The 27,009-nt window shown below is 36.1% G+C and overlaps 4 protein-coding genes across 4 annotated transcripts in view; 1 reads left to right on the forward strand and 3 right to left on the reverse strand.

The window, feature by feature from the left end:
- The window catches only part of LOC125241146 (probable E3 ubiquitin-protein ligase HERC2), a 130,440-nt gene extending 126,861 nt beyond the window's left edge, over positions 1-3,579 (forward strand). Inside the window, exon 91 of the mRNA XM_048149481.1 lies at positions 191-3,579. Within this exon, the coding sequence (XP_048005438.1) occupies positions 191-359 (169 nt within the window). The 3' untranslated portion in view covers positions 360-3,579. The remainder of the gene's footprint in view (positions 1-190) is intronic.
- Positions 3,580-4,755: 1,176 nt separating this feature from the next.
- On the reverse strand, positions 4,756-6,257 carry LOC125241493. The gene is made up of 3 exons (XM_048150010.1): positions 6,111-6,257; positions 5,931-6,015; positions 4,756-4,929 (listed from the first exon to the last, which is right to left on the reverse strand). Exons 2-3 carry the CDS (start codon positions 6,012-6,014, stop codon positions 4,858-4,860), a joined length of 156 nt encoding a protein of 51 aa, XP_048005967.1. The 5' UTR covers position 6,015; positions 6,111-6,257; the 3' UTR covers positions 4,756-4,857.
- A 406-nt stretch (positions 6,258-6,663) lies between these two features.
- Positions 6,664-7,216, reverse strand: LOC125241492 (ATP synthase membrane subunit K, mitochondrial-like). Its single transcript, XM_048150009.1, has 2 exons — positions 7,089-7,216; positions 6,664-6,781 (listed from the first exon to the last, which is right to left on the reverse strand). Exons 1-2 carry the CDS (start codon positions 7,173-7,175, stop codon positions 6,695-6,697), a joined length of 174 nt encoding a protein of 57 aa, XP_048005966.1. The 5' UTR covers positions 7,176-7,216; the 3' UTR covers positions 6,664-6,694.
- A 2,302-nt stretch (positions 7,217-9,518) lies between these two features.
- On the reverse strand, positions 9,519-25,861 carry LOC125241885 (leucine-rich repeat-containing protein 57-like). Its single transcript, XM_048150570.1, is given in 5 exon segments — positions 9,519-9,976; positions 11,017-11,184; positions 12,057-12,200; positions 25,460-25,514; positions 25,516-25,861. Coding segments are annotated over 5 exon segments (642 nt in total). The 5' UTR covers positions 25,624-25,861; the 3' UTR covers positions 9,519-9,809.
- Between the last annotated feature and the right edge of the window lie 1,148 nt (positions 25,862-27,009).

The following is a 27,009-nucleotide window of genomic DNA, read 5'->3' on the forward strand; positions in this document are numbered from 1 at the left end:
ACCAATCGCAGCGCGCTAAACACATTCCCCTCCCGCTCCTCGCGCCCCAAGCTCTGGTGATTTGTAGCACAAAATTTACAATATTGGCACTCTATAGGAGGTTCTCTGTGGTCCGTACACATAGACTGCACACCCCAGCTACAAATTTGCAACTGCAAATGAGCTTCATGCCAACTCTTTGCTATTACAGATACGCGATCCACTTCTGCAAGAGCATAGACACAGACGAGTACGCCCGCGTGGCGCTCAGCGCGGCCGAGCGAGTCTCCTCCGAAGAATCGGACTCAGACGGCGAGACCTCGCCCCCGGTCGCCGCTCCCCCAGCACTCTACTCCCTAGCCCGACCACCTAGGAACTAGGCACTATGACAATAACGCTATGTGTTCTGAAGGGTATCCTATTGGCATATCGGAATAGGTATTACACATGTAATTATAAACCTTAAGGCTGCCTTATTTTAGGTTTGACTCTGGTCTCGGCCCTGTGTGGTCCGATTGTGCTACGCCGCTGACTGATAGATGCCGCTAGCGTCTGTTTAGTCGCTCGCGTGACGTGTGTGTGCGTATGGGAGGAATGAAAAGTTCCTGTGACTATAACTATAAACGATGTTTGATATGTTATATGACTGAACAAAGGCTTCCAAGGGCAAATAAGTTGGAGTAAAATTGTAAATTGTTCAGTGTAGAGGATGCTTCAAGAACGTGGCGTATGAGTGACCTTCCGAAATCCAAATAATTAAAGAACAGAGTTTTTAACCCATAACGCCAAATAAGTAAACGTCCTAAGGGACATGAGATGCGACCTTCGGGATCGTACCATCCAACAGATCTCATTGGTAGTCGGTGTAGTAAATCTGCCGATGTGAAGGAGTTATTTTAGCTGGGGCGGTTTGAAGTGCTGCTCGGTTTTACTTGAATTATTAGGATGTTGGTGACTTGCATTTCTGGCAGCCTAAAGAAACTTGCGGTGCGGATAACTTAACAATTATTTTCATAACCTGTAAGGCGACCCACAATTTTATAACACACTGATTCAGTGTATAATTTAATATTTGTTAAATCTATAACGTTACCTTTTACAAACATACATGAGGTAATAATTTAAAATAAAACCCGAAAACTAAAAGAGAAAAAATGATCTTCCAAGAATTAAGTACAAGATCTATTCTGATGGACCCAACAGAAAACGTTTATGAGATACTAAGAAGATCCTACTGAAATATTAGCAAAAGTTTTGATTTATCAATTCAATACTAATTATAGACGACTATTATAGTCATACTCCAAAATGTGTCGTTACTTGGTAATTGTATTTTTTTTAATTGGATTGGCACTTATAATTATACTAATAATACCTTCGAATTTCATAAAGGTATTTAAGCATTACTGAGAAACTATAGGTATAAGGATAACTAAGACGTGTGTCATAGACTCATATACTTTTACACTATAAATCAAGAGCAGAATAAGTTTCGTCGTGCTCGGATAAAAAAAATATATAAATGGGCTTACTTTTGGCCACAGACCAGCCGAAGGCAAAGACGGTTATTGACATAACATCACCAACAGTTCGTTTTATTATATAATTCTATCTAAATTATTATTCTGTATTGATTATTTATAACTGGATACTTATTCCAAGCCTTTTTTGTTTTAATCATGTCTTAACACAGACCACCTAAACGGCTTTTCAGTATATTATAATAGTTGCGCGTAGGTAAGTGCTTCACCGCAGCTTTTCCGATTTTGCATTCCATCCAGAAGTATTTCTAAAGTGGTAGCCATTAACGATATATGCGTAATTATGCGGTTAATTATATAAAATTTCCCTCTTATGCTACCACTCAGTTACATTCCATGTTCAAGAGTGCAACTTTTCATAGTTTCTTGACTTCTTGATAGTATATTCTACTAACTTTTGCCATTTTACCATTATAGCCAGTAACATTACTCAATAGATATTGAAACACATTACATTTATCAATTCGATGTCATACTCAATAGATATTTAACACTACAGTTTATCGATTCAATGTCATAATAGATATAGCGTGTCTGGAAGCTTATTGCATGTAGTAGCAAATAATAGCTGTCTTCAGTATTTCTGATCATTATGGTGTAATTGTAGCTTGTATCCGTGCGGTAAAGGATAATTTTAAGCCTCTTAAATAATAGAATTTTGTCGCTCTTGATGTCATTTCAGTGGTTCTGAAATTTCGTTTAGTGCTAAAACACCAATATCTGGTCAGTTTCATTAATTCTTCAATTTGATTATACAAATCAAATGAATCTGGCATGTTTTTACAAATATGCTCTTGACTTCAAACGGAACTGTCAAATTGTATCTTGGTCTTAGATTATTAGGTGTGAAGGTGATCAATATCAGTGGATACATATTACATAGAGAGTAGAGTCTTAGTGTGACCGACTGTCTCTACTTTCTTACTGAATTTTAAATGTTCCTGAATGAATGATTTTGTGAAAGGCATGCGTGCCGTGGATGTGAGGGCCGGTGGCGTGAGTGTGTCCTCGTTTAGGTATTTATTAGTTTGATATGCTTATGTTGTTAGACGTCGGTCGGTGCGGCGCCACCGGCGCGCGAGGCTGCCCCGCGATCGAGGGCTGAGCTTGATGAACTGTGATGTAACAGACGGAGAGATCTGTACGGCCTTGATATTAGGTAGGATTTGAAAAGAATTGCATTTTAGGATGGAAAACATGAGGATACTAGTCATGTTGATATTAAGACATCATAATATAGAGCGGTATTTAGGGCTTTCCTGTACGTTATTTATTGATGCGTAATGAATCTAGCACTTGCGTAGTCTAGCCGCAACCGTCACCCTAAAGGTACTAGGATCTCAATACTATCACATTGGTAACTTCATATCATTCTGGTGGCAGTGTTGTTAAGAAATTTTATGTTCTGTAAGAAATCTCCCTTAAACTAAAATAGGTACGGTCAGCCAAGAAAGTGGTTTACCACCTATCAACTCTATTTTTAAACATATAAGGTCGAAAAGTGGTAAACCACTTTTTTGGCTGACTGTACATTGCCATGAAAATGATATGAGGTTAACACTGTTCATTACGCTACTGTTTCATTATTTATTGGTGCTTTGAGGTTAGTATTACAATTAATATTAAATGTTCGTTTAAAAATATTTATGCACAAACGGAGATAAACCGGCATGTGTTAGAACGTTACTGATATTATTACATTGTTGCTTTTCAAACTTTGGACAAGTAATTTTGTTTTACCATTCGTATATGTTTGCTGGCATTAGATTGAAGAGTTATCGGCATTTTAAAAGCTAAGAAGTTTTTTCATAAACCCAAAATAAGATGCGACTTTATCATGTAAGTTAAAATAAAAATGCCCATGTCAGTTCAAGTGGTAATTTAAAATAATCAGACCAAAGATGATTTCAAAAGTTCTATTTTCCTAAGACTGTCACTAGTATTTTTAAGATCTGAAATTACTGTATTTATTTTTCTGGTGCATTCAACACAATTATTTTCTATCTATGTATGTACCTTCCCTACGAACGTGTAACTTGAATAAATAAAGTGTATTAAATGCCTATACTTTTATTATGGTGCTTCCACACTGGCTGTCATAAATGTTATATAACAGCCCAGTGTGGGAGCACCATTACCTATTCATCATCCTCCTTGCGTTATCCCGGCATTTGGCACGGCTCATGGGAGCCTGGGGTCCGCTTTGACAACTAATCCCAAGATTTGGCGTTGGCACTAGTTTTTACGAAAGCGACTGCCATCTGACCTTCCAACCCGAAGGGTAACTAGGCCTTATTGAAATTAGTCCGGTTTCCTCACGATGTTTTCCTTCACCGAAAAGCGACTGGCAATATTAAATGGGTGAATCAACTTTTTCTTGTCTGTTATTGCCATGGTTACGGTCCCCTGAGTCACGCTGGTTTTATGCAAAATTATGCTACTGAAATTATGCAAGCATGCATGTAGTCCATGTTTGTAGGTGGCAAATTAAGGAAAGGGCTTGTTAAAACCAGAAAAATGCATGTTTGCATAGCATAAGAAGCAATTTTAAGTGGCAATAACAGGCAAGAAAAATTTGATTCATCCAAATGACATTTCGCACGTAAGTTCAGAAAAATTCATTGGTGCGAGCCGGGTCCGAACCTCCGGATCGAAAGTCGTACGCTCTTATCGTTAGGCCACCAGCTCTTCAGCACAATTACTTATGCTACTATACGTATATAACAAATTTAATATTCCCAGGTTTACACAGGTTGGCAAAAAGTAGAAATTAAAAAAGTGGCAACATCTCAGTACGGGAGAAAGAAGGGACGACACCTTTCAAATCAATATACCTATGTGAGAAAACACGGGACGACGCTACGATGTCGCCACTTTTTAATTCCTGCTCTCTCTGTTTTTGCCAGGCTGTCTTAAGGTGCAGTGCTTTCGTGTTATTCTCTCTTTGTTTGAGAGTACCTAAGCGAGAGTGAGATTGAAAGGCGTGCAAAGGGGCGTGATATCATAGTATGTGACATCAACTTTGACTTTCAGTCTAAATTAGTACAAATTAATTCCATACAAAATTGTTGCCATGTGTGACAGTTATGGCATCCTCATTTATTTCCTACTATTATTTTAGTGGAAGAATGCCTGTCTCAGCACAAACTAACTAGCAGCAGGTTATACCAATAATGATAGTGTTGGGTACTGTTACAGTTTATACATAAGGTACTATTTGAGGTAAAGAAAAACATTTTCAGTGACACATGATTTTACTTCTCACTAAATGAATGTATATTTTACTTAACAAAAACCATGGCTAGTTACCATAAAATTATAGAATTATGAAGTGTGTTTACTTTGACTTAGGTTTAAGCATGTTGTAAAGGATCACTACACCGAAGAATGCATATGTCGCCTTGGCCACCTGGAAAAATAAGGTATATTATGAATACACTGTTGCATAGGCTTGCAGTTTAACTTTGCCAGTTTTATTTGTATGAAATTCCCTGGGTAACTTATTGCTAGTAAACATTGTTAGGTTTGTTAAAATTACATCCAAGATATTTACATTCAAGAAAGTGATTTCAGTTTTTATAACTGATTCAGCATGTGTATAATACGCAATAGGTTTGCTAACATTGGGCTCCCTTAAATGTGAGGAGGATACAGGCATGGTACTGCAACTCTCACACCTATCTAAGCAACAGCTTATTATCGCAAGTGTCATGACATTAAAAGAGAATGCTAGCAAATTCACTTAAGGTTTTATTGTTGGAGAATCTGGAAAAAAGTGGAAATAGACAACTGGAACTGGAGAAAAACTGTGGAGGATTGGGGCCAGTGGCAAACAATCATGTTGGAGGCCATGACACACTTTGGGTTGCTGCGTCGAGAGGAGTAAGTAAGTATTATTTTATCTTTATTATTAAGTAATAATGTTAGCTAAAGATCCAAAACAACATCTTTACAAAAACTTTTGAAAATTAACTTGATAATCTGTAGATGTGTCAGCTGTCACCATCATCATATTTGCTGATGCCACAAAAACATGCCAAAATGACGAATGGCAAACCAAGCTTAAGAGCGAGCCATATGATAAAATATTCCTAAAGGTTACAAAGTATCCTATTAGTTCATGGAAACATGTTCATGTTTAGAAACCTGTGGTGATAAATAACTTATACTCCATATTACTATTTATACATTTTAAGTCATTAAAAGCGAACAAATCTTAATTATGAGACGATATACTACCCACTTATTACGCACATACTTCAATTAGGTAAAAAGGGCCTAGAACTCGAGACATTGTCACCTGGTGGAATGATGGTACTTCGCTAAGCCAAGTGCGCATTAGATGGTTGGTCAAAGACCTCAAAGCGGAATTAACTAATCCCATAATAAAACCATGAAGAATATACTAACGTTTGCTCTGCCGCTGTATGTCTGGCTGTTGAAGTACTTGGACAAGCCTTTCAGCTGGGCTCCATCGGCATTATCTCCAGCCATTCTGAGGGCAACAAAACAAATACCAGCTGTAAATAACTAACTAATACTTCACATACACGCACTAATATGATTACAAAGGGGAAAACAGTAATTTACCTGAATTTTATGTAATTTAGCCTTCTTATGTAATTACGGACTCCAGCAGGTTAGGATAGAGTGAGAGATTCCGATACCGCAAAAAGGACAGAAACAAATCCCACAGACTAGGTAAAAATGCATTCCATTTTAGTAGCTACTTTTAATTTAGTATATTTGTTTTGGAATTGTGATGATAATTATAGGATTCAAGCAATTTTCCGCAATCAAATTAAGTGGAATGTGATTTTAATTGAGTCACCTGATTTGATTACACTATTTGATGCGACTGAAAAAAAAAGTACTCGTCTGGACTAGCCTTATTCTTTTTTTTTTTTTTACTTTGGCAAGACCGTTTTGACATTTAAAAAGGCGCAAAATTTCAAATTAGTATTGTTGATCATTCGTAACATTTATTATAAATTTTAACACAACCGTTGTGTGCCAGAGTAATATAAAATTACAAAAAAGAACCTGGTTTCTGAGACAGTTTTTCTCCATTTTCAATATTCCCATTCTACATACGTTGTGAAAAATTACCCTGCATACAAATGACAAAGTAAAATTCACTTACCATATTGAAAATTGTAAATGAATCATTGCATTTACTTAGATTTTGGTTTGCTGGGCTTAGGCCTTATTTTACTGTACAAGTAATATAAAGCAAGAAACGTATAAGTCACTTTCGTCACCTGTAAAATGGTTAACGTTTTATAACAGCATATAACACAAAAGTCAAGACGAAGAAAATAGATTATGGCGAAGTTTTCTGGCGCCTTAAAGAATGTAGCTAAAAGCAAGACCTATGTTTTACTCATTTTCTAACACGGATATCTTTAGGCAACCATTGAGGCAGAAATCAGAAAAGTTTGTTGGTGCTTGGTGAATCCAGCTGCACGGAGAAGTGTGAAAAGACTAAGTTCCATATTTTATAGTCTTGGTTTTGTTTCGTTTATGAAAGCCCTAAGTTAGATTTTATCTTAAATTCCATACACTTACATTTGCTCTTCCTCTCGTTGTAGTGCTGTTAAAGTAACGAGTTATACCCTTCAAGTTTGGATCGTCGTCAACACCGTGGCCTGCCATATTTTACGAAAATTTTAAATTCTAATGAAGCGGTTAGGTATTTATGGATGTGTCATTTTTATGTAACTTCAGCTTGACATTCGGAAAGGAGGTTGTAACGTAACTTGTCCTTCCATACATCTATAGGGTTTAGGTATGTATGTAGTTGTTTTTGGTAGTCTGTTCGGAAAGAGATGAATGCAAGATGAATGCCCGTGAGAACTCTACTTCCCACTACTTGTAAAGCCTGACCGAATATATGAGACGAGCATCGTTAAAGCAAGCAATCAAGAGCAATCGTATGTGTGTAGTGACCGTTCAATATACCATGAAAAAAGGAGATCTTGAAACTCCGCAACATGGGGCATAGTCATATTTTTCTGGTCAGGCTTACTGAATCACTTTTGTACTGAACGAGTGTTCTCATACAGAAATGTTATGTCCACACCGCTTAATCGTAGCGGTATGTAAGTCATTTTGATCATCTTCCTTTATATTCCTTTTGTGGATATGACTGCTAAAGACATGTATTTACTGTATTTACTTGCAAATAAATGTATTTTTTACTTTTCACAGTAGACCCACTATGTTATTATTGATTAATATGAGATTTTGCAGATGCAGACGATTCATCAAATAAAACTCTGAATTAGTTTTATATATATTGTACTTAATACATCATAGTACCAATAATTTTATAAAACACTATAAAACTTATAGGTATTTCATACAATTTTAGAAAATCACGTTTGATTATATATTATATATACATATCAATATCTTTCAATTAATCGAAATCATAACTTCAGTCAAATCAAAACAATCTTTGGGCATCTTTATTGATATTGTACAAATCGATTAAAATGCGTAAAACATACAAAAACCGTTAAGAAGCACAATAATTCTTAATACAAATATGTTAAAAATAATAAACTGTCACTTCACTTAAATAGAATCCTTTAGCACCAAAAGTGTTCTATAATCATCTTAATTATAAAGCACATTCCCTATCTAACTGAATGGACTAGTATTCAATAAAAAACTTATTATAATTAAGCCAGTCAGGCGTATTATAGACATCAATTTCATATACCTGTAGTTATGTACTGTAAAATAGAGATAATTATCTTATATCATTATTAAATTTGATTGTCATCTCTTTGTCGATGAACTACCGCTGTCACTGGTCTTTTACATACATATAAACAATGCCTTACTCCTCCATCGTGTATCTAACTTAAGTTCAGTATCGCTTGAACTAAACTTATCATTATATGTAGACTCAGAAATTCATAAACTTATAATTATAATAAGTGAGACAATCTTCACCTTGGCTTACCACTATTATACTTAAGTACACATCTCTTTGAGCACAATAAAAATTAATTATTTAAAATCCGTTACAGCATCCCCTGAGAACTCACTGGAGAAATATTGCACAAACCGGTATTTTTTAAAATACTACGTACTGTCTCTAGGCTCTAATAATTCATCTTTGGTTGAACCAAAATATTGTATAGGTACCTTGAAACAATGCTAGTACAATCATTACTATCAATCAGGAGCAAACATATTTGATAGGTCCTGCGGTCTTAATAATGATGTAATCATATTTGTGCAATCCACGATTTCGAAACGGGGGTTGCAGATAACGGAATCCACATTTACTCTTAGGTAAGTACATAAAACAATATGCAATGCACGAACTAATACAACAATTTATATTCTCATCTTCATCTCATAGACAGATCACAGGTAGCTTAGGGCCAGTATCACAGCGTAGGTACTAGGTACGAGCTTTACAAATAATAAGTACAAGTAGCATGTGAGAGTTTAAAAACTGCTGTCTGGTAAAAAATACTGTATCATCATCTCAACAGGCTATTAATTAACACTTTCGCCACCAAGAGCCTGGAAGGCATTCGTGACTTTACTCAGATACCGTACAATCCGCTGGGCGGGTTGTCGCCATAAAAGCGGGCGGTTATATAGATACCTATCATCCGGTTTCTGATTCTGACGTAGTGCGCCATTTTTTGGCTGGTAGTGAATGTGTTAAGATTTTTATCAAGTTAAAATTGTTACTGAGAAGATTTTATGTAGTTTGTGATTTTATTACCAAGGACCACATAATACGGGACTGACAAAGCCCATTAAAATAAGCGTACCCCTGAAATGTATTGGGCCTTTTAGGCTTAAAACTAGATGGCGCTGTTTCGCAGCCTGAAGTGGCCAAAATCATATTTTCCCGAAATATTTTTGCGTGTTTTTATTTTTTGTAAGATATAATGACATGCTTCTTTATTTTAAATATCATGCTATCACGTCAATACACATTTTGAAAAAAAAAAAATTGTAGGCATCATCAGTGTAGTTATGATAGTATTTAATAGGTGGCGCTAAAAAAATAAGGTACGATTCTTAGTATGGAGACTGTAAATCCTATATAAAATTAGCCTTGATATTACCAAAGACCTATATAACTTCGTAGACTCTATTCTCATTGATATTACTAATAAAAATATCAGTTAAAAAGCATTGTACTTATCATAAAAGACGGACATTCACAACTACTAAATAGAGTATCACAAGCCCGTATGAAGTAAGCTCTGGCCCCGCGAGTGCTAGCCTCCTAGTCTCCTAGTCCTAATTCTCCTAGAGGAGGAGGTCCTCCTCCCAGTCCTCCTTGACTCGCTCGGAGACGGCGACGGAGGGCCGCGACAGCTGCTTGAGCTCGTCGTGCACGCGCGGGGGGAGGGGGTTGTCACTCAGGTCCACGTACTCGAGGGCGCGCGACCGCGCCAACCGGTCCACGTCTACCTCTGGAAATGGGATCGTCTGTTAGTGAAGTTACTTTGGTTATATTAGTATTAGGAATTAGGTAAATAGAAGTTCAGAGTAATAAAAATTACGATGAATGTGGTACATTTGTATGTAAAACTTCTACTTCTTCTAATTTCGTTTTTAACAGTTCTACATCTAATGATGAAAGCATAATGGAATAAAATGGTTCATCAATTTAAATGCATTAGTGATGAACTAAATAATTTAGACGCTACTAAAGTCTAACTTCAATACAGTTAGAATTTGGTGAGAATATAAAAAGTAGAGCAAAGAAAAAAAATGATAGGTATAAAATACTCTATGCTGACTCAGTTATGTCATTCAATTTCAAAATAAAGCTGTCAATTCCGACACTTTTGAGAGTGATTGATTTTTCAGTGAGTATGACGTGTACATGTTTGTGTATTTTGTGTATGTTTCATTCAATTTGTATTAGGTATTATGTTATTTCTTTTGCATCATCATAGCCATCATAGGCCATTTATAAATCTATACTCGTACAAAGTGTCAGGTTAAAAGTCTTTCCTGGACAGACAAGCCTGGAAGTGTAGTATACCCCAGACGCACTGTTGTGCTGATGAGATAGCATTTGGCGCGCGTATTGTTTCGTGTTAAGATATTTGAACACACACACGTCGCACACTATATAAATTCCACATCATTGCAACATCAAATGTGAGTGTGCATGGGAAAACATCCCACTTTGTCGATTGCTTTAATGCTGCTTTGTCAGTTTATTCATATAAAGATACAAGTAAATCTCGCCTTAATGGTAATCGACAAAGTGGGACGTTTTACTAAACACGTTCACAAATCATCCCAGTTTTAGCTTAGCCAATTTTGCAGAATACGGAAATGCATATAACGAGTATAAGATCTTAGATAAATGGAATTGTACCTTCAATCAACCTTTTTGGAATCAGAACAAATAAAAGATTATTTTGTTTTTACAATTTTAAATTATAATAACACAAAATGATACAGTATCAAAGGTTGCAAAGAAATTAGTGCAACTTACCAATGATCTGATTGTGGTGTGCATGTAGCGTATGAAGGCTGGGACACTGGCAGGCAATGGCCGGGAGCGCTACAAAGCTGTTGTGGGAGATGTCCAGTCGTTCCAGGCATGCCAGTGTGCACAGCTCATCTGGCAACCTGGCCATCTGATTGTTTGACAGGTTCAAATCTGGAATTATCAAATATAATTGTTATTTAAATGAAAGTTAAGCAGCTTTCGGTAGGGCCCTATTTAGGGCTTGTGATTGAGGTTGTGTTTGTGTTTTGTGTACCCATAGCAAGGTATAATTAAGGTATGTAGGTGGCTCCGTGTAACACAACCGTCAGAAGCTCTTGGCCATTCAGGTATTACCACAGTGATTGATTAATATTTATTATTTATTACCTACCCGATATTATCTAGATACGCCATTTTAAATTGTAAAACTAATTTTCACATAATGTTTCAATGTCAAGGCTAGTCCTAATTGGTCAGGTGACTAATGAACACCTCAATATTGAACCACAGTTGCTATAGCCCATTAGATTACTAATGATGTCCAAGGTCTATGTTAACTGTACCACAAAAATAGTGCTCAAGTGACATATGTAATTTTGAGTAGTTGAAAATGTGATTTTATTTGATTGAGTCAATTTTCATATTTTATTGACATAATTGTTTGGGAGTTAATAGCTAATTGCAGAGCAGTTGTAATTTTTGCAACTAAAAGATCATACATACAATCACGACTGTATCCCATGAAGGGGTAGGCAGAGCACATGAAACTACTCGTTTCAGTGCCACTCTTGGCAAATAAGGGATTGAAAGAAAACGAAACTGTGACATTGCAGTGACAGGTTGCCAGCCTCTTGCCTATGCCACAATTTAACCCATATCCCACAGTCGCCTTCTACGACACCCACGGGAAGAAAGGGGGTGGTGAAATTCTTAACCCGTCACCACACGGGCAAACTAAAAGATCACTTTTCTACAAATTGGATTGCACAAGACAGAAATTATATTTTTACTAGAAAAGTATGAGAAAAACTGTAAATACAGACCTGTGATCAAACTGAATTTGACAGCAAACTTGGGAGGTATCTTGGTGATAACATTGCCACTGAGATCACAGCTCTTCAGCTCCGTGTGTCGCATGAGGTGGTAGACTGCGTCTGGGACTTGCATCAGCTGGCATTCTGAGAGGTCTGGAAAGATTCAAATACTTGGTGTTAGAAACCGAAAAATTTTGGTTTGAACTTTTATTGTGCTGGAATGAACATAAAATATTTACAAAGACGAAATGTGGTCAAAATCATACACACAAGGCATAATTGCAATATTGATAATCTGTCTGTTAACTGTAAGACATAAACATTTCTTGAATCAGTACAGTTGCTTAATTGTATGTTACAAAACCGCAGCTAATGTTATTGCCCTTTCAAATACTTGCTTTTAGTAATCCTATTTAACACTTTTAATAATAAATACATTCTAGTGGATTTGGAAGTTAGAAATAATTAATTTGTTCAAAATATCTTTAAATATATCAGAAAACATTCGTAATAAGGATTTGAGTTTATTAGCATAATGCACTTATAGCATTTTATTTATGTTTCATACAATTCAAGGTTTGTGACACTGTCATGTATGTGAAGCTAATAAATAAATAGCTATAAAAATACCCAAGCACAAAGACGTTACATCACGTGTAATTGATCTGCATCTATAATTAGATCAAACTAATCACGTTACCTAGGGCTTGAGATTCTTGAGCATCTTCGCACCTCAGAACAACACGAGTCACCGCTAGGGCCATGATTCACACTTATCCGTCTAATAGAAAACGCCTCGAAAGTCCAGCGAGCTTTGGATAAATTTAACACTTCAAGAACTGCGTTAGAGATGTTGTTCTAGTCGGCTGACCTATTTATAAGTTTTATGAGTGCGCACTACACTAAGCTTTAGGTATACTCCAGATACTGCGCTGATTTGAAAGTTGAACTAGATTCCACACAATTTATTATAGATATACTATTTTATAATAGTGTTTAATATAACATTTCTAGTTTTTCGTAGCAATGTTGATACTGACGATACTGTGTTGATATAATTTTTGACATTGACATTGGAATGACAGTTGAAACAGGATGCGTTCCAAAATTCGTGGCAGTATAATGATCACCAGAGATATATTATGGCCCCTGTACACACATGGCCAACGGTTCCACCAACCCCCTTGGCCATGCGTGTAGAGGGCTACTTGGCCGTAAGTTGGCAGTTGGCGCTTGCGCTTGCCGGCCAACCGATTGGTGTCGGTTTTTTGTCCACACATCAAAGGATCTTGGCGCCAATGGCCAACTGCGTTTACACGTTGGCGCTTCATTCAGTCGGTCGTCAGCCGTCAGAGAGGACAGTAGTGAAATATTTACGAAAATAATAAGTTTATCTATGCCAATAATTGTGTAGATTTTAGGGAATAAAATAACCTTGCAAATGTTTAATGTATTTCCCAAAAAAGATAAATGTTCTTATCAGAATATTCAAAAAATTGTTAATATTTCAAATAATTTAATTTTACTACGGGGTTATTATTTTTTAATCAAATTTTTCTGACAACGTCTATGACCTAGAATTTCCTAGACTTTTCTATTCCACGTCCATCCTTCATGAAGAGCCAATGCCAAGTGATTGGTTCGCCAATGTGTAAACAGCGGCTCTTATCTTGGCCAAGGGGTTTCACAAAGGGCTGGTGGAACCGTTGGCCATATGTGTACAGCGGCCATTATGATTTTGATTGGTAAAGTCCAAAGTAAAGTCTGTCAAGGAATCACAAGAAAAAGCGGCAGTTTTAAAAATTTTATTATAGTCGCGATCGTTTATCGTGCTATAGAAAATAATTATAAAAATCGCGTCTATTTCTACAGGATGAAGTTATTTAAAAAATTCCTGTTTTTCCTTCATTTATTTAATCCTCAATACTAACACCAGTTTCATGCCATTTACGAAATATTTGTCGTAATAAACTTCTTACTTTTCGATGTGACTAACGAAAACTGTACCAAATTATAATTTCCTGTTAGCAGGTAGGTATCTCTTTTTCCTGTTAATTTCTTTTACTGAATAGGTATAGTAACTTATTAATATTATCATATTTAATATGATAAGCTATGTAACACCTACTGGCAAAAATGAGGATAAGTACTGCTTTGTTTGATTACAAGGTCTACTAAATTTCTATAACGGCTGAAACCTGTTCTGCAACCTGCTGACACACAGCCTAATTATTGGCAGTGAGTCATACGCGGCACATTCACATCTATAGCAAGGAAGTACACGAACAGTGACCTTTTCTCGCCCGGTTTACCTTTATGGAATAAATTGTTCTGCTAAGGCCAACCTGTGCTGGAGAGTCAAGATTGTAAATCACTGTGTAAGATGTTCTAAATCGATCGTGAGCGAGCCATGTCAGCGACCGACGTAGACAGCACGCAGTGAGTCTAACGTGCATGTCTTCCGCATGTTAGCGAATTCATGTGTACTTATTGTTGTCTTCCGCAAGCCTATATGGATGTAGTTAAGAACGAGGAAAACAGTAAAATAGCACTTCGGTTTCGCCGTCTGTTTAGTATGAAGTTCCATAGAATAAGTATAACACGTATCAAAATCAATTAGGTGCTTTAGGTATTCATTTTATAAAGTCCATAAATAGATAGGTATTAAATTATTATAATACTTTGTACATGTATAGATACTATAAATACTTATGTAGAATTAGCGGGTCTGGTGTAGTGACAGTAATTCTCTGTATTTTTGAATGTATTTTGTTACTTTCATATGAATGTCGTAGTGATTTGAAATATGATACCTAACCATTACATTACCCAAAGCTATTCCTTTTTTTTTACACCAGTTGGTAAAAATCACTCGACTGCTATTTGGTACTTGAGTGTGCAAAGTACAACTGCGCAGAACGTTTCCTTTTCCAAAATAACATTCTAATATTAGGAATTGCGACTAACAGTAGTTCGAAGCTATACAGCTATAATCACATTCCGTTCATTGCTTTACTATTTAATATTTAATATCGTCACTACTTTTAAAAATACTTGTATCTTAGTCTGTCAATGAAAAGAAAATTGTAGTAAGTATGTATGGAATGCATATAGACTTACTACGTTTTAACTTTGAGAAGCAGCGTGAGATACGAGATTTTTTCAAAGTAGTGACGATATGCCTTGCACAGTTCAATTTAATATTTAATAATTAATATGCCTTCTATGGCATATCCATGCCTGATGACTAACAAAGCAATAAAAATAACATATCTCCCTTGGGAGTAAAACAAAACCGTTTATAATTTTTGTACAATGAAGTCAACCCGGGTTAATTACCTATTAATTGTTTATATACAGGCTACCTACTCACGTCTTCTTTTTACCTAGGAGGCACCGTACAGGTACATCGCCATAATTTATATCGGAACTAGAACAGGTGCTTTAGAATATCTAAATATGCACTTTAACACCTTGATCACCTTTGTTCAGGCACGTTCTTATAAACTTTGACCTCTTCGTTATATGTACCTATATCTGACGGCAACGGTATCAACGAAGAAAGAGTGTTAGATATGAATGATATGATTAGATGCAAAGAATATAATACTCACTAGGATTAGATGTTAGTGTCAAGCGCCCTCCATACGCTTACGATACGATACGCGCGCGAATGTGGAGGGCGCTTCAAAGAACACCAAAGTTTACTAAACTTAACACGTAGCAATACGTTTTGTAAGAAACAACGTGCATATTAAGAGGGGCTCTCAGATTTACTTTGATAAATGAATTAATTATGGTATTAAGAAATTAATCACCGCTACCAAGCGATGTTCTCGACCCGGCCTTGGACAATTTCACAATTTTTACACGATATCTTCGTTAGGTTTACGAAAGCCTGCAACATCAACACCTTAGAACAGTTAGCTTTGCGTTGCGTAAACGAAGTTATGTTCCGCGTAATTATCCGCTGTCTCAAGCAATTATAAACTCTGACTCATTGAAGTAGGATTATGTATAGTTCGGTGTAGGTTTGAACGACAAAGGAAAAATGTGCGGATTCCAACTAAGATTCTTGCGGTTCAGGTGGAAAAGTCTAAGTAGGCACTAATATGCGTCGAAAAACTATGGAGTTACGACAATAATTATTGTTATGTGATCGTAAGTGTAATAATCAGTGATCCGTTCAAGATTTACTTTATTTTCTACTAGCTTTTACCCGCGGCTTCGCCCGCGTAATAAAAGTATTCATTAAGATTTTCATTTGGATCCGTAGGGACCGTAGGTTTCTCTGTAGGTATATTTATCTGCGATTATTTCGATTGCACATAACACTTTTGCTTGCAATGATTGTAGAAATATTACACATCGACCACAGCGTAGGTAATTCTATATACGCTGGGGAAACCTTTATAAACATCCCACATAGCCCGTATTTCGACACTATGATCGGTGGGTAAAAAGTACTTTTTTCTATTATCCCTTACAATTTTTTACATTTTGCTTATACTTATCGCAAACGTAATCTTCAAGCAAGCAAACAACGATCGTCTTAGAGCACATTGATTGTAAGAGACCGCCGACCGATTATCCGTATCCCGCTAACGATACCCATATTATCCGTATCCGTATCCGTATCGCTATCGCTATCGCTATAGCTATCGCTATCGCTATCGCTATCCCTATCCCTATCGCTATCCCTATCGCTATCCCTATCCCTATCCCTATCCCTATTCCTTATCAAGATGTTTAATGATATAACACTTTAAGTTCTCGCGCTTTGTACACATATTTAAAGTCACATACAGGTCGAACGCGATTAATTAACATTATTTTTACCTTTTTTCCCAACGTTTCGGCCAGGTTGCAATGGCCGTGGTCGCGGAAGACTGACGTCCCAGCAAAATGTCACCGGAGATGTAAACAACACAAAACTACCCGATATTAATTTATATAAATGTTCGGGGTAGACAAATAAATACAATCTACCCGCTTTTAGTTAATGTTTATTTCCCACCATGTTTATTTTAAAGGTAAAAATAATGTTAATTAATCGCGTTCGACCTGTATGTGACTTTAAATATATGTTTAATGATTTCTTATCAAGTGCTAAAATATAAAGTTTCATGGTTTTATCATTTAAAATTAAGAAATCCCATACGAACTTTCAACCTCGTTTTCAACCCCTTCATCCCTTTTTTTCGAAATAAAAAGTAGCCTATGTTCTGTCTCAGGGTCTATAGATTGTCTGTTCCAAATTTCATCAAAATCGGTTGCGTGGTTTAAGCGGGAAAGCGTAACAGACAGACAGACAGACAGACAGACAGACAGACAGACAGACAGACAGACAGACAGACAGAGTTACTTTCGCACATTTATAATACTAGCTTTTACCCGCGGCTTCGCCCGCGTAATAAAAGTATTCATTAAGATTTTCATTTGGATCCTTAGGGACCGTAGGTTTCTCTGTAGGTATATTTATCTGCGATTATTTCGATTGCACATAATACTTTTGCTTGCAATGATTGTAGAAATATTACACATCGACCACAGCGTAGGTAATTCTATATACGCTGGGGAAACCTTTATAAACATCCCACATAGCCCGTATTTCGACACTATGATCGGTGGGTAAAAAGTACTTTTTTCTATTATCCCTTACAATTTTTTACATTTTGCTTATACTTATCGCAAACGTAATCTTCAAGCAAGCAAAAAACGATCGTCTTAGAGCACATTGATTGTAAGAGACCGCCGACCGATTATCCGTATCCCGCTAACGATACCCATATTATCCGTATCCGTATCGCTATCGCTATCGCTATCGCTATCGCTATCCCTATCGCTATCCCTATCGCTATCCCTATCGCTATCCCTATCGCTATCCCTATCGCTATCCCTATCCCTATCCCTATCCCTTATCAAGATGTTTAATGATATAACACTTTAAGTTCTCGCGCTTTGTACACATATTTAAAGTGACATACAGGTCGAACGCGATTAATTAACATTATTTTTACCTTTTTTCCCAACGTTTCGGCCAGGTTGCACTGGCCGTGGTCGCGGAAGACTGACGTCCCAGCAAAATGTCACCGGAGATGTAAACAACACAAAACTACCCGATATTAATTTATATAAATGTTCGGGGTAGACAAATAAATATAATCTACCCGCTTTTAGTTAATGTTTATTTCCCACCATGTTTATTTTAAAGGTAAAAATAATGTTAATTAATCGCGTTCGACCTGTATGTGACTTTAAATATATGTTTAATGATTTCTTATCAAGTGCTAAAATATAAAGTTTCATGGTTTTATCATTTAAAATTAAGAAATCCCATACAAACTTTCAACCTCTTTTTCAACCCCTTCATCCCTTTTTTTCGAAATAAAAAGTAGCCTATGTTCTGTCTCAGGGTCTAAAGATTGTCTGTTCCAAATTTCATCAAAATCGGTTGCGTGGTTTAAGCGGGAAAGCGTAACAGACAGACAGACAGACAGACAGACAGACAGAGTTACTTTACTTTATAATATTAGTTGTTAGCTGGATTAGTATGGATGGATTGTAGCTAAGTAAGGTAGAGTGAGAACTAAGTAATTTAGAAAATTGTCAAATGCCTATGAGGTTACTTAATAATCTAATTTAATTTAATGAATCTGATTTACATGAAGTGTGAAGTGTGGTAATTAAAATAATAATTTTATTCAAAAAAATATCTTGCAATTGGGTTTAATATTATAATATCTATAAAATTGAGATAGATACAAGCAGAATCTCATACAAATCAGAAGTTGAATGTTAAATAGCCATTAAATTCCATTTCATGATAAAACCCCGTTTTGAAGAATAGATACCTAATACCTATTATTACAATAGTTATTTGTTATACAAGGGGGCAAAGTTGTATTTTAACGCCGAGTGTGGAATTAAAAAACGAGCAAGTGAAAGGATTCTATAGTTGAACCACGAGCGAAGCGAGTGGTTCGAGAATAAAATCCTGAACTTGCGAGTTTTTTAACACACGAGAAGTAAAATACATTTGCACCCGAGTGTAACACAAAACTTTTCCCCTCACTATAGCGAGGAAACTACAACGCAAAAAATGCGTTTATCACTGCTTCCAGTAGTTCCACAGGTGGTAAAATCTTTATTACTAGATTCACCTACTTTTATCAATTTTAAAGCAGTTATTTTGACTTTATTCAAGGCCAAATTACTTTACCCACTAGTGGATAAAATGCGTTTTTATCCGCTGGTATTAAACGACAAAACACGTGTTTCCGAGCTAGTGAGGGGAAAAAAATACCTTGGGTACAGGCATCTGCAAGGCCTAGTGATTGTTGTAAGTCAACGCCTTAGTCATAGCATAAAATATAAAAATAATAAATGCTTAAAAGTCATCCGACTCTCTCTAAGACGATTCGCAATGCCCCAACCAGGTCTCAAGGTCTCATTGATCGAGACACGTAATCTGTCGAGTCCGAACGAACGAAACCGTATCCATAACCATAACTCACGTAATACTGGACGGGTCGCAATTTGTAACAGTATTCATGATATGTTCCAATAAATAAACAGCCGTGAACTGGAAATTGGGCAGTGCGGTAACCGCTAGAGAAATAATTGGGAAACTCGAGTAGCGGGTTTCGATAGGTGCCTGCCAAGGTTGAACATCTTCGAATACTCTTTACCGTGTAACCTCCAGAATACTTGTATCGTTTACGAGTAATTGTCGACTACTTATAATACAATTTCTACATATTTGTCCATAATTATAATTAACTCCAATTTGTTTATTTGACCGCAGGTCTAGTGCTACTGGTAAGGGCGTTAGCCGCGTAAGCTGAAGAATCGGATTCGATGGATCGCTCGGCCATCGATGGACTGCATGGTCAGTTTTTTTTCTTATTATTAGTTAAATTTATTATTATTAGTTAAAAAAAAAATGATTTGTTAGTTCTTTGTTTTAATTACGTATTTACCTGCTGATAATTTTGAACAAGTGCCTATTAAAACAGTAGCCATTCGGTGCAATGTGTAATTAATTAGTGCGAACATGTTTAATGGACGGCCATAATAGTGGTTTGCGAGAATTTTGCGTAATTAGGTATCTCCTCAATTCTTTTTCTTCGCCAACGGAGCATGTAAGGTCATCAAACAATGGAAGGACAAACACTTTTACTACAAGATCTGTAATGGTACTTATATGCAACGATGAGGTTGAGACGCTGATCATAGTGATCATATACAATGTAAAACATATACTTAGGTAAAAAAGCAGAGGTAAAACTATTTAAGTCCACATTAGAGGACGATAATAAATGTTGTGATTGTGTTTTTAAAATAATATGTTTGAAAATCGAAATAGTTATGGTAATTATAGATGTAAAGTAAAAAGTAACGTATTTTAAAACGGTAAAAACTTCTTAAAAAGTTCCCTACCACCATTACTATCATTAATGAAGACTTCAAGTTAGGACGTCCTTGCTATCTATTCTAGCTAGAATTAGGACCTAAAGAGGCTTACCTATACATAGGTGCGCATGTTTAGGCCCTATCATAAGGAAAGTTGAGGTCACCTGATTTACAAGTATTACAAAGCAATTACAAAAGAGATAGCCTATACCTACTATCTTTGTGACTCCGCAACCTTGACGAAGACACCCAGTGGTTACAATATGCTTGGTTACACTTGAGCAGTAGCCATGCATAATTATCATTTGGTCATCGCTATGATATGCCCTGTTAACAGGCTTTCAATGCTACATATGTAAGTGGTTAAAATAGGACCAAATAAGACTTAAGGACGACTTATTAATCGACTATTAATCAACAAGTTGAACAAAGTGGCGTGCTCTTGTGTTGGAGGCCAAAACTCATTTTGGGTTATCGCGCCAACCAAGTAAGTAAGTAGGTACCTAAGTAAGAAAGTAACTTAAAGTATTCAGTTCGAAATCATTTTTACTTCTTATTTAAGTATTTTAATTAGTGTTAATTAGTGATTCTTATTTTTAAGATATAACATGATGTCATGTATTATTTTCGCTAAGCAATTATCAGATGAGGTACTTAAATTAAAATGTAGTAGCAAAAGTAAAAAAAAATATAGGTTAAGTATAGAAAGCATTAGACATTTTGGAAAGGGTACGTGAGGGTAGCTAGGTAAGTGAGTGCATTGACGAAGTGCCTAAGTGGACGAGGTAAAAAATTGTTGATGCAAACTCAGAAAACATTATTTTACCGCTCTATACATATATATGGGTATATAAACCGTGTAAGTATTTACTATTTACTAACTTCTGTGCTGCAAATAGTGTCAAAATGACGTTTCAGATCGCTTGACTCGTCCACTTAGATAAGGTACAGCGGGGCAAATTCGACTGGGGGTCAAATGCAATTGATCCATTTTTTTTCATGTTAAATTACAATGTTTGTATTATTAATTAGGGGTGTCCACGGGTTATATACAGAGTGGGGCCTGTAACAAAGGAATTGAACTCTAGGCTATTTTTCTTATACTGATCAACATTTGTTCGGCGGAGCCGCCAGTATAAGGAGAATAGCCTACAGTTCAATTCTTCGCCTTTGTTACAGGCCCCACTCTGTTTATGGCACGCGTGTTCAGTGGATACCTACATGTGGTGGAACTCAACTTAATAGTGTAATAATGGAAAAAATGGATCAGTTACAATTGCCCCACAGTAGAGATTTGCCGCGCTGTACCTTACCTACTTCTCTTAGTTACCAATAAAAATTTAGGATGCCCTCAAGTTCCTGTCGTAGAAAATACACCTTATTTGATTAATTACACATGGTAAAGACATTCGCCGCAGACGCTTGGCAGCCGATGCTAGTAGCAACCGACTGGCATCATAAATACACAAGTCTTATTGTGACGTTTTCAAGCAAACTTTATGGTTGATACTTAAAAACAATATTTAATTTGTAGGTCATTTGTGGCTCTCCAGTACCTCTGTGTGTGAGGGGTCTTCATATGCAGCAAGAATCTTTTAATCATAATTTGGGCTGGAGTTTCAAATGGAAAGGACCTTGTTGCACTTGAAGGGAATGGACCCTTTTGTGATGTTAATTCAGATTTAAGTGTAGGTACCCATTTGCTTGAAAACAGCATGTCTTTGTTGTTATATTTAGATCGTAATAGATATGCAAAATATGGTAAACATGTGTCATGATAGATAATAATGTAATGATTTTAAATTTTGGTGATTAGTAGGTACTTATTGTTTTTATTTATTTTGAAGTCACTGTAACCTTGTTGGTAAATATTATTTTTTGTATAAGGAAAAAATGTTTGTAACAATAAGGTACCTACCTACGTTTTTGCAAAAATGTGCTCAAATTCTCAATGTATTTTTTCATAGCAGGATCTAATGTAATATACTGTTTTATATGTCTAAAAAAATCAAGGATTTTAGAGAACTTTTTAACTTATCTCAACAAATATCACATCATATCTATCTAGTCCTTAGATGCCAATTTATTTAAACTTTTGTACCTGTACCAAGCGTGTTTATTTATTTAATTTAGGTAAGTATTATGCTAATCTACTTTCAGATACCTATCTATGCATGTCAGTGTCTATACCTACTCTATGAATGAAATTTTGTAACATACCTCGGTACCAACTATTTCGCCCTCATTTCTCGACATTCATAACAATAAATAGATTCAATTAGGTGTTTGACAACGCAATATGCTGATAAGATTACATGTCTACGCAATTCAAATAATTATTGCTCTTTTGTCTTCTATTTAGTAAGAGGATAATATACTCGTAGGAACAACGACACCTCAGGTATATCTCTAGAATCCAGAAGTTTAACCCTTAATTTGGCAAAGTCCGGTGGGACGGACAGGTGATAAAAAAAAATATTTCGCTTTTTAAGTAGAATTTTATTTAATTTAACATATGGAAAGAGACGCTTTTATGATACATGCTTTGTTTAAAAATACTATTTGACCACTGTCAACACTCGTTTGACAGTTACTCGTCAAGATGGCACCGCATCAGAAGTCAACTGTTTTTAGCAAATTATTTATGCGTTTTTCTTTTGGTTTTTGTAAGAACAGGGTATTTCTGTTGTATAAATAATAAAATATATTACATAATAGTTGCAAGTGGTTATGTTTTCAATTTCTTTCTCAATTTCTAATACTCATAATCATCATCTAAACAAGTTGTCCGCCGCACCGGACAGTGCCAAATATTACTAAATACGATTTGTCCGCCGTGGCGGACTATGCCAATGTTGCGGTGACACGTGTTGTAACAAATTATTATATTGTTTTGTTTATTATTTTGATTTTCTTGTTTTGGTGGCCTGTTTTTATGCTTAGATTTTTTATTTAATCCAACAGCGTGTGGTGCTGGACCAAGCAGTTAAAATTTTGGCACTTTTAGGTATACGTAGTGCGCGGATATTGTGAATGTTACATGTCGCGCGAGGGGCAATAAACATTAAAGAAAACCGGGTAGATCAAAATTTATAATTTCTTTGTCTGCCCCGAACATTGATATAATTAATTTCGGGTAGTTTTGTGTTGTTTACATCTTAGACGACATTTTGCTGGGACATCACTGTCACATCAGTCTGTCGTGATCACGGCCTGTGCAACCTGGCCAAAAAGTCGGAAAAAAGTTAAAATAATGATATTTGACTATAAATATGTGTCAATTTGATTTTCATACAAAATTATTATATTTGTTAATTTTTAAAATAAATATATGTTAAGACTTGTTTATTATAAATGACCGTATGTTTGGCAGTGTCCGCCTCAGCGGACATATTAATTTATCCCAATATTTGGCAGAGTCCGCTGTGGCGGACATATTTTTTTTCCAAAACTAATAAATCTAGATTTTTTTAAATATTTTTCGGACGCTTTAAAAACACCTGTTATTCAATATATTAAGTAAAATCGGAAAATTTATGTCACCAGAGTCTCTGCCAAATTAAGGGTTAAGAATTCTTTAATTTCTAATTTGACGATGAGGAAGAGCTAACATTTGGTATGACTCTACCTCTAGATAGTGTAAAACGCTTATCGTTCAGTCATAAAGTATACGAGTATTATATTTATTGAAGGTATTCGGAAAATGGCTGAAGTATGAAAATACTGTATGCAAGTTTTGAGTTATTGTACTTACATAGTTGTTTATCCATCCTATAGTGATATGACGAGAAACACATAGTGTTAGACAAAAAAGTACGTATGTTTTTACGCAAGTTTAATTAGTAGGTTGAATACCGCGTATTTTTTACTTGCTTTGTTATTTTTGATCCGCGGATTTGGCTCACATTTAATAAAATTCAGTTCGTAGTAAAAACAGACTTATAGTTACCAAAGAGGCAGTATTTTTTTCCCGTCAGTTATTGTTATTGTTATTGCCAAGATTATTGGCTAACTTGATCATATCAACGATATTACTACGTTTTTGTTTTTATTGCTGGTAATTGTTAATTAAAATTTGAAGAAGTTTACACTTTTTATGAAATAACCTAGATATGACTTTACCTCTATATTAAGGGTATTAGGTAGTGGTTTGTCTGTTATAAGGAAAACTAAAAAGTGACAGCGCGTAACAGCTGATTTTCCTTTGCCATCTAGGCCTGTAGCCTATTTCACCACAGGGACATTAACACTGACAATTCTCTACCTAAGTTTGGGTTGATAAGGAACATTTATTTGTTGAACAGGCAATGAACGGCGAAGTGTCACTGTCGGGCGACAATTGTCACTGTGGTGGAACAGGCCACAGCACAGGTCACCATTGGGACCCTTTTGGCTGAGGATAATGCTAGGTATTTACAAAAATGAAACTTTATTAATGGATGTATCTGGCCTATCTGTTAATAGCTGGCCTAACAAAGTGTTAAAGCGTGATAATCACTCTAATTGTTGTAGTACAATTTCAAGTATCCGATTCTTGTTATATCCGGTAGAAAATGTTTCAGGATTGTTTGTGTATCTATCAAACCTAGGAATGTATTAGTGAACTACTAATTATACAGTAAAATAATCATTTTAGTAGGTAGGCACAAACCGATCAACATACTATAGGTCTATAGGTAATGGGGTTGTTTTGGTACGCCTCGCGCAAGTGCAGTTTAGATCGCAGTCTTATCCTCTATTGTGATACATGATGCATTGCCAGATACTTATTGACATACGAATTCTATTTCTATAGCCGAACGACAAGAATAGGTCCATTGGCCAACTTTCAAGTTCAAGGTACACTAGGGCACGGGCTTAAAATGTTTCTTATTGAACATTCAAAGCTGATTTTGAAGATCGTAATTAATGTTTACAAATGCACAGTTGCACAATGTTGGACCTTAACTTGTCGCAGTAAAGTTCATCTGAGTTTATATGTTATGGTAGGTACTGACCGAGCTGGCTGTTTTCCTGGGCATCCTCGCAGCGTCCAACAACGCGGATGATGGCTCCGGCCCGCGAGCCGGGCGCAGATCATCATCGCCGGCGCCCGCTGGTCCACCTCCTCAGCCTCAGTCGGCACCCTCGCACCTCCCTCGTATTCCGTAGGCGGCCTCATCACTGATCACTGCACAAAAGTCACTGGCCGAAAACACTGAGATTTTTAAAAAAGTTTTTAAGTTCAACTGCTGCCGCTTCGAAACGCGAAACGCCTCTTACTCGGCTGCACTCTGTAATATTCGAGCGGCGTGGTCGCGCCGAGCCTTTATATCATCGCCAAAACAAAGAAGCGTGGTGTGCGAGCGAGAGCGCGAAACAACAAAGCGCTCTCGCTCTGTCTGCTGCGTAGAGGACGCACGCGCGGAAGAAAATTTGAGGACATTTTCGCGAAAAGTCATAATTCTTCAATGCCGGAGCTTTTGGGTGACAAAGATACGGGAAAACATTTTAGGAGCTTTACAGGAAGTAAATATTAAATTTGTAAATCTAGCTCCAAAGAAAAATGTTTTATAAATAGGAAACTATTACTCAATTCAATATTACAATCTATACTACTAGATAAAACTCTTTATTTACATGAACATATTTACATAATTATATAAGAAACTAAGACTAAACTTAAAAGCTAGCTAATGTCTAAAATAGGCCCTTGAGGCATTGTACCAAGGACACTGGCGACATTTCCTCGCTGTATCGCAATGCTGATACGTTGTGCGAGGAAGTCGCCAGCTCTTCAGCCAACTACTAGTAGTTACCTACTTCAAAGAATTGAGTGATACAAAACGTTGTAAAATTGATTGTTTGACAGTCTTAGTATACAGTGTATTTGATTATAATTTACATTTGTTATGATTTTAATATTATCATTTAAATAGGTACTATGGATTAAATTGTCAACCAAAAGCTTTAATCATGTGTCGAGAGATTGCAATAAACGTACTAACTAGAAAATTAACTTATTATACCTAGTTAACTTCTATACTAAATAAAATAGCTTCTCTATTTATTCTCGTAGCCGCACGTGCCGATATTATTATTTTTATTTTTTATTTTATTATCTTATTAAATAAAATAAAAAAAATAAAAATATTGTTAGCAAGCGAAAGATTCCAATATTGAACCGTGAGCATAGCGAGTGTTTCACAATGTTGAATTTTGAGCGTTGCGAGGGTTTTAGTGTACGCAGGTTAAACAAATTTTGCCACCGAGTGATACACAATTTTTCTCCACGCCAACACTAGGAAAATATTAACTGTTAAACACCAAACTAAATTATGTCCATATTTCTTTTTTTACATTTATTAAAATTGACAATTTTACGAGCCAGCTTCGGGTATCAAGTTAAAATTTGTATATTACTTTGCACTCTTGTCGATAAAATGCAACTTTTCCTTTCCGTTTAAATTGAACAGATTCTGTAAAATAAGTATAAGGTACAGCGGGGCAAATCTCGATTGGGGGGCAAATGTAACTAATCCATTTTTTCCATTATTACACTATGATG

Source organism: Leguminivora glycinivorella, chromosome Z (genome assembly GCF_023078275.1).
Source record: "Leguminivora glycinivorella isolate SPB_JAAS2020 chromosome Z, LegGlyc_1.1, whole genome shotgun sequence".
Lineage (NCBI taxonomy): Eukaryota > Metazoa > Arthropoda > Insecta > Lepidoptera > Tortricidae > Leguminivora > Leguminivora glycinivorella.

What these genes read in the sequence shown, in the direction of transcription:
- LOC125241493 (XM_048150010.1), bottom strand. Translation starts at nt 6,014, where the DNA reads ATGGCTGGAGATAATGCCGATGGAGCCCAGCTGAAAGGCTTGTCCAAG. An exon ending in CATACAGCGGCAGAGCAAAC is followed by an intron (nt 4,930 to 5,930) that starts GTTAGTATATTC and finishes TTATTTTTCCAG; the next exon opens with GTGGCCAAGGCGACATATGC.
- LOC125241492 (XM_048150009.1), bottom strand. Translation starts at nt 7,175, where the DNA reads ATGGCAGGCCACGGTGTTGACGACGATCCAAACTTGAAGGGTATAACT. An exon ending in CAACGAGAGGAAGAGCAAAT is followed by an intron (nt 6,782 to 7,088) that starts GTAAGTGTATGG and finishes ACCATTTTACAG; the next exon opens with GTGACGAAAGTGACTTATAC.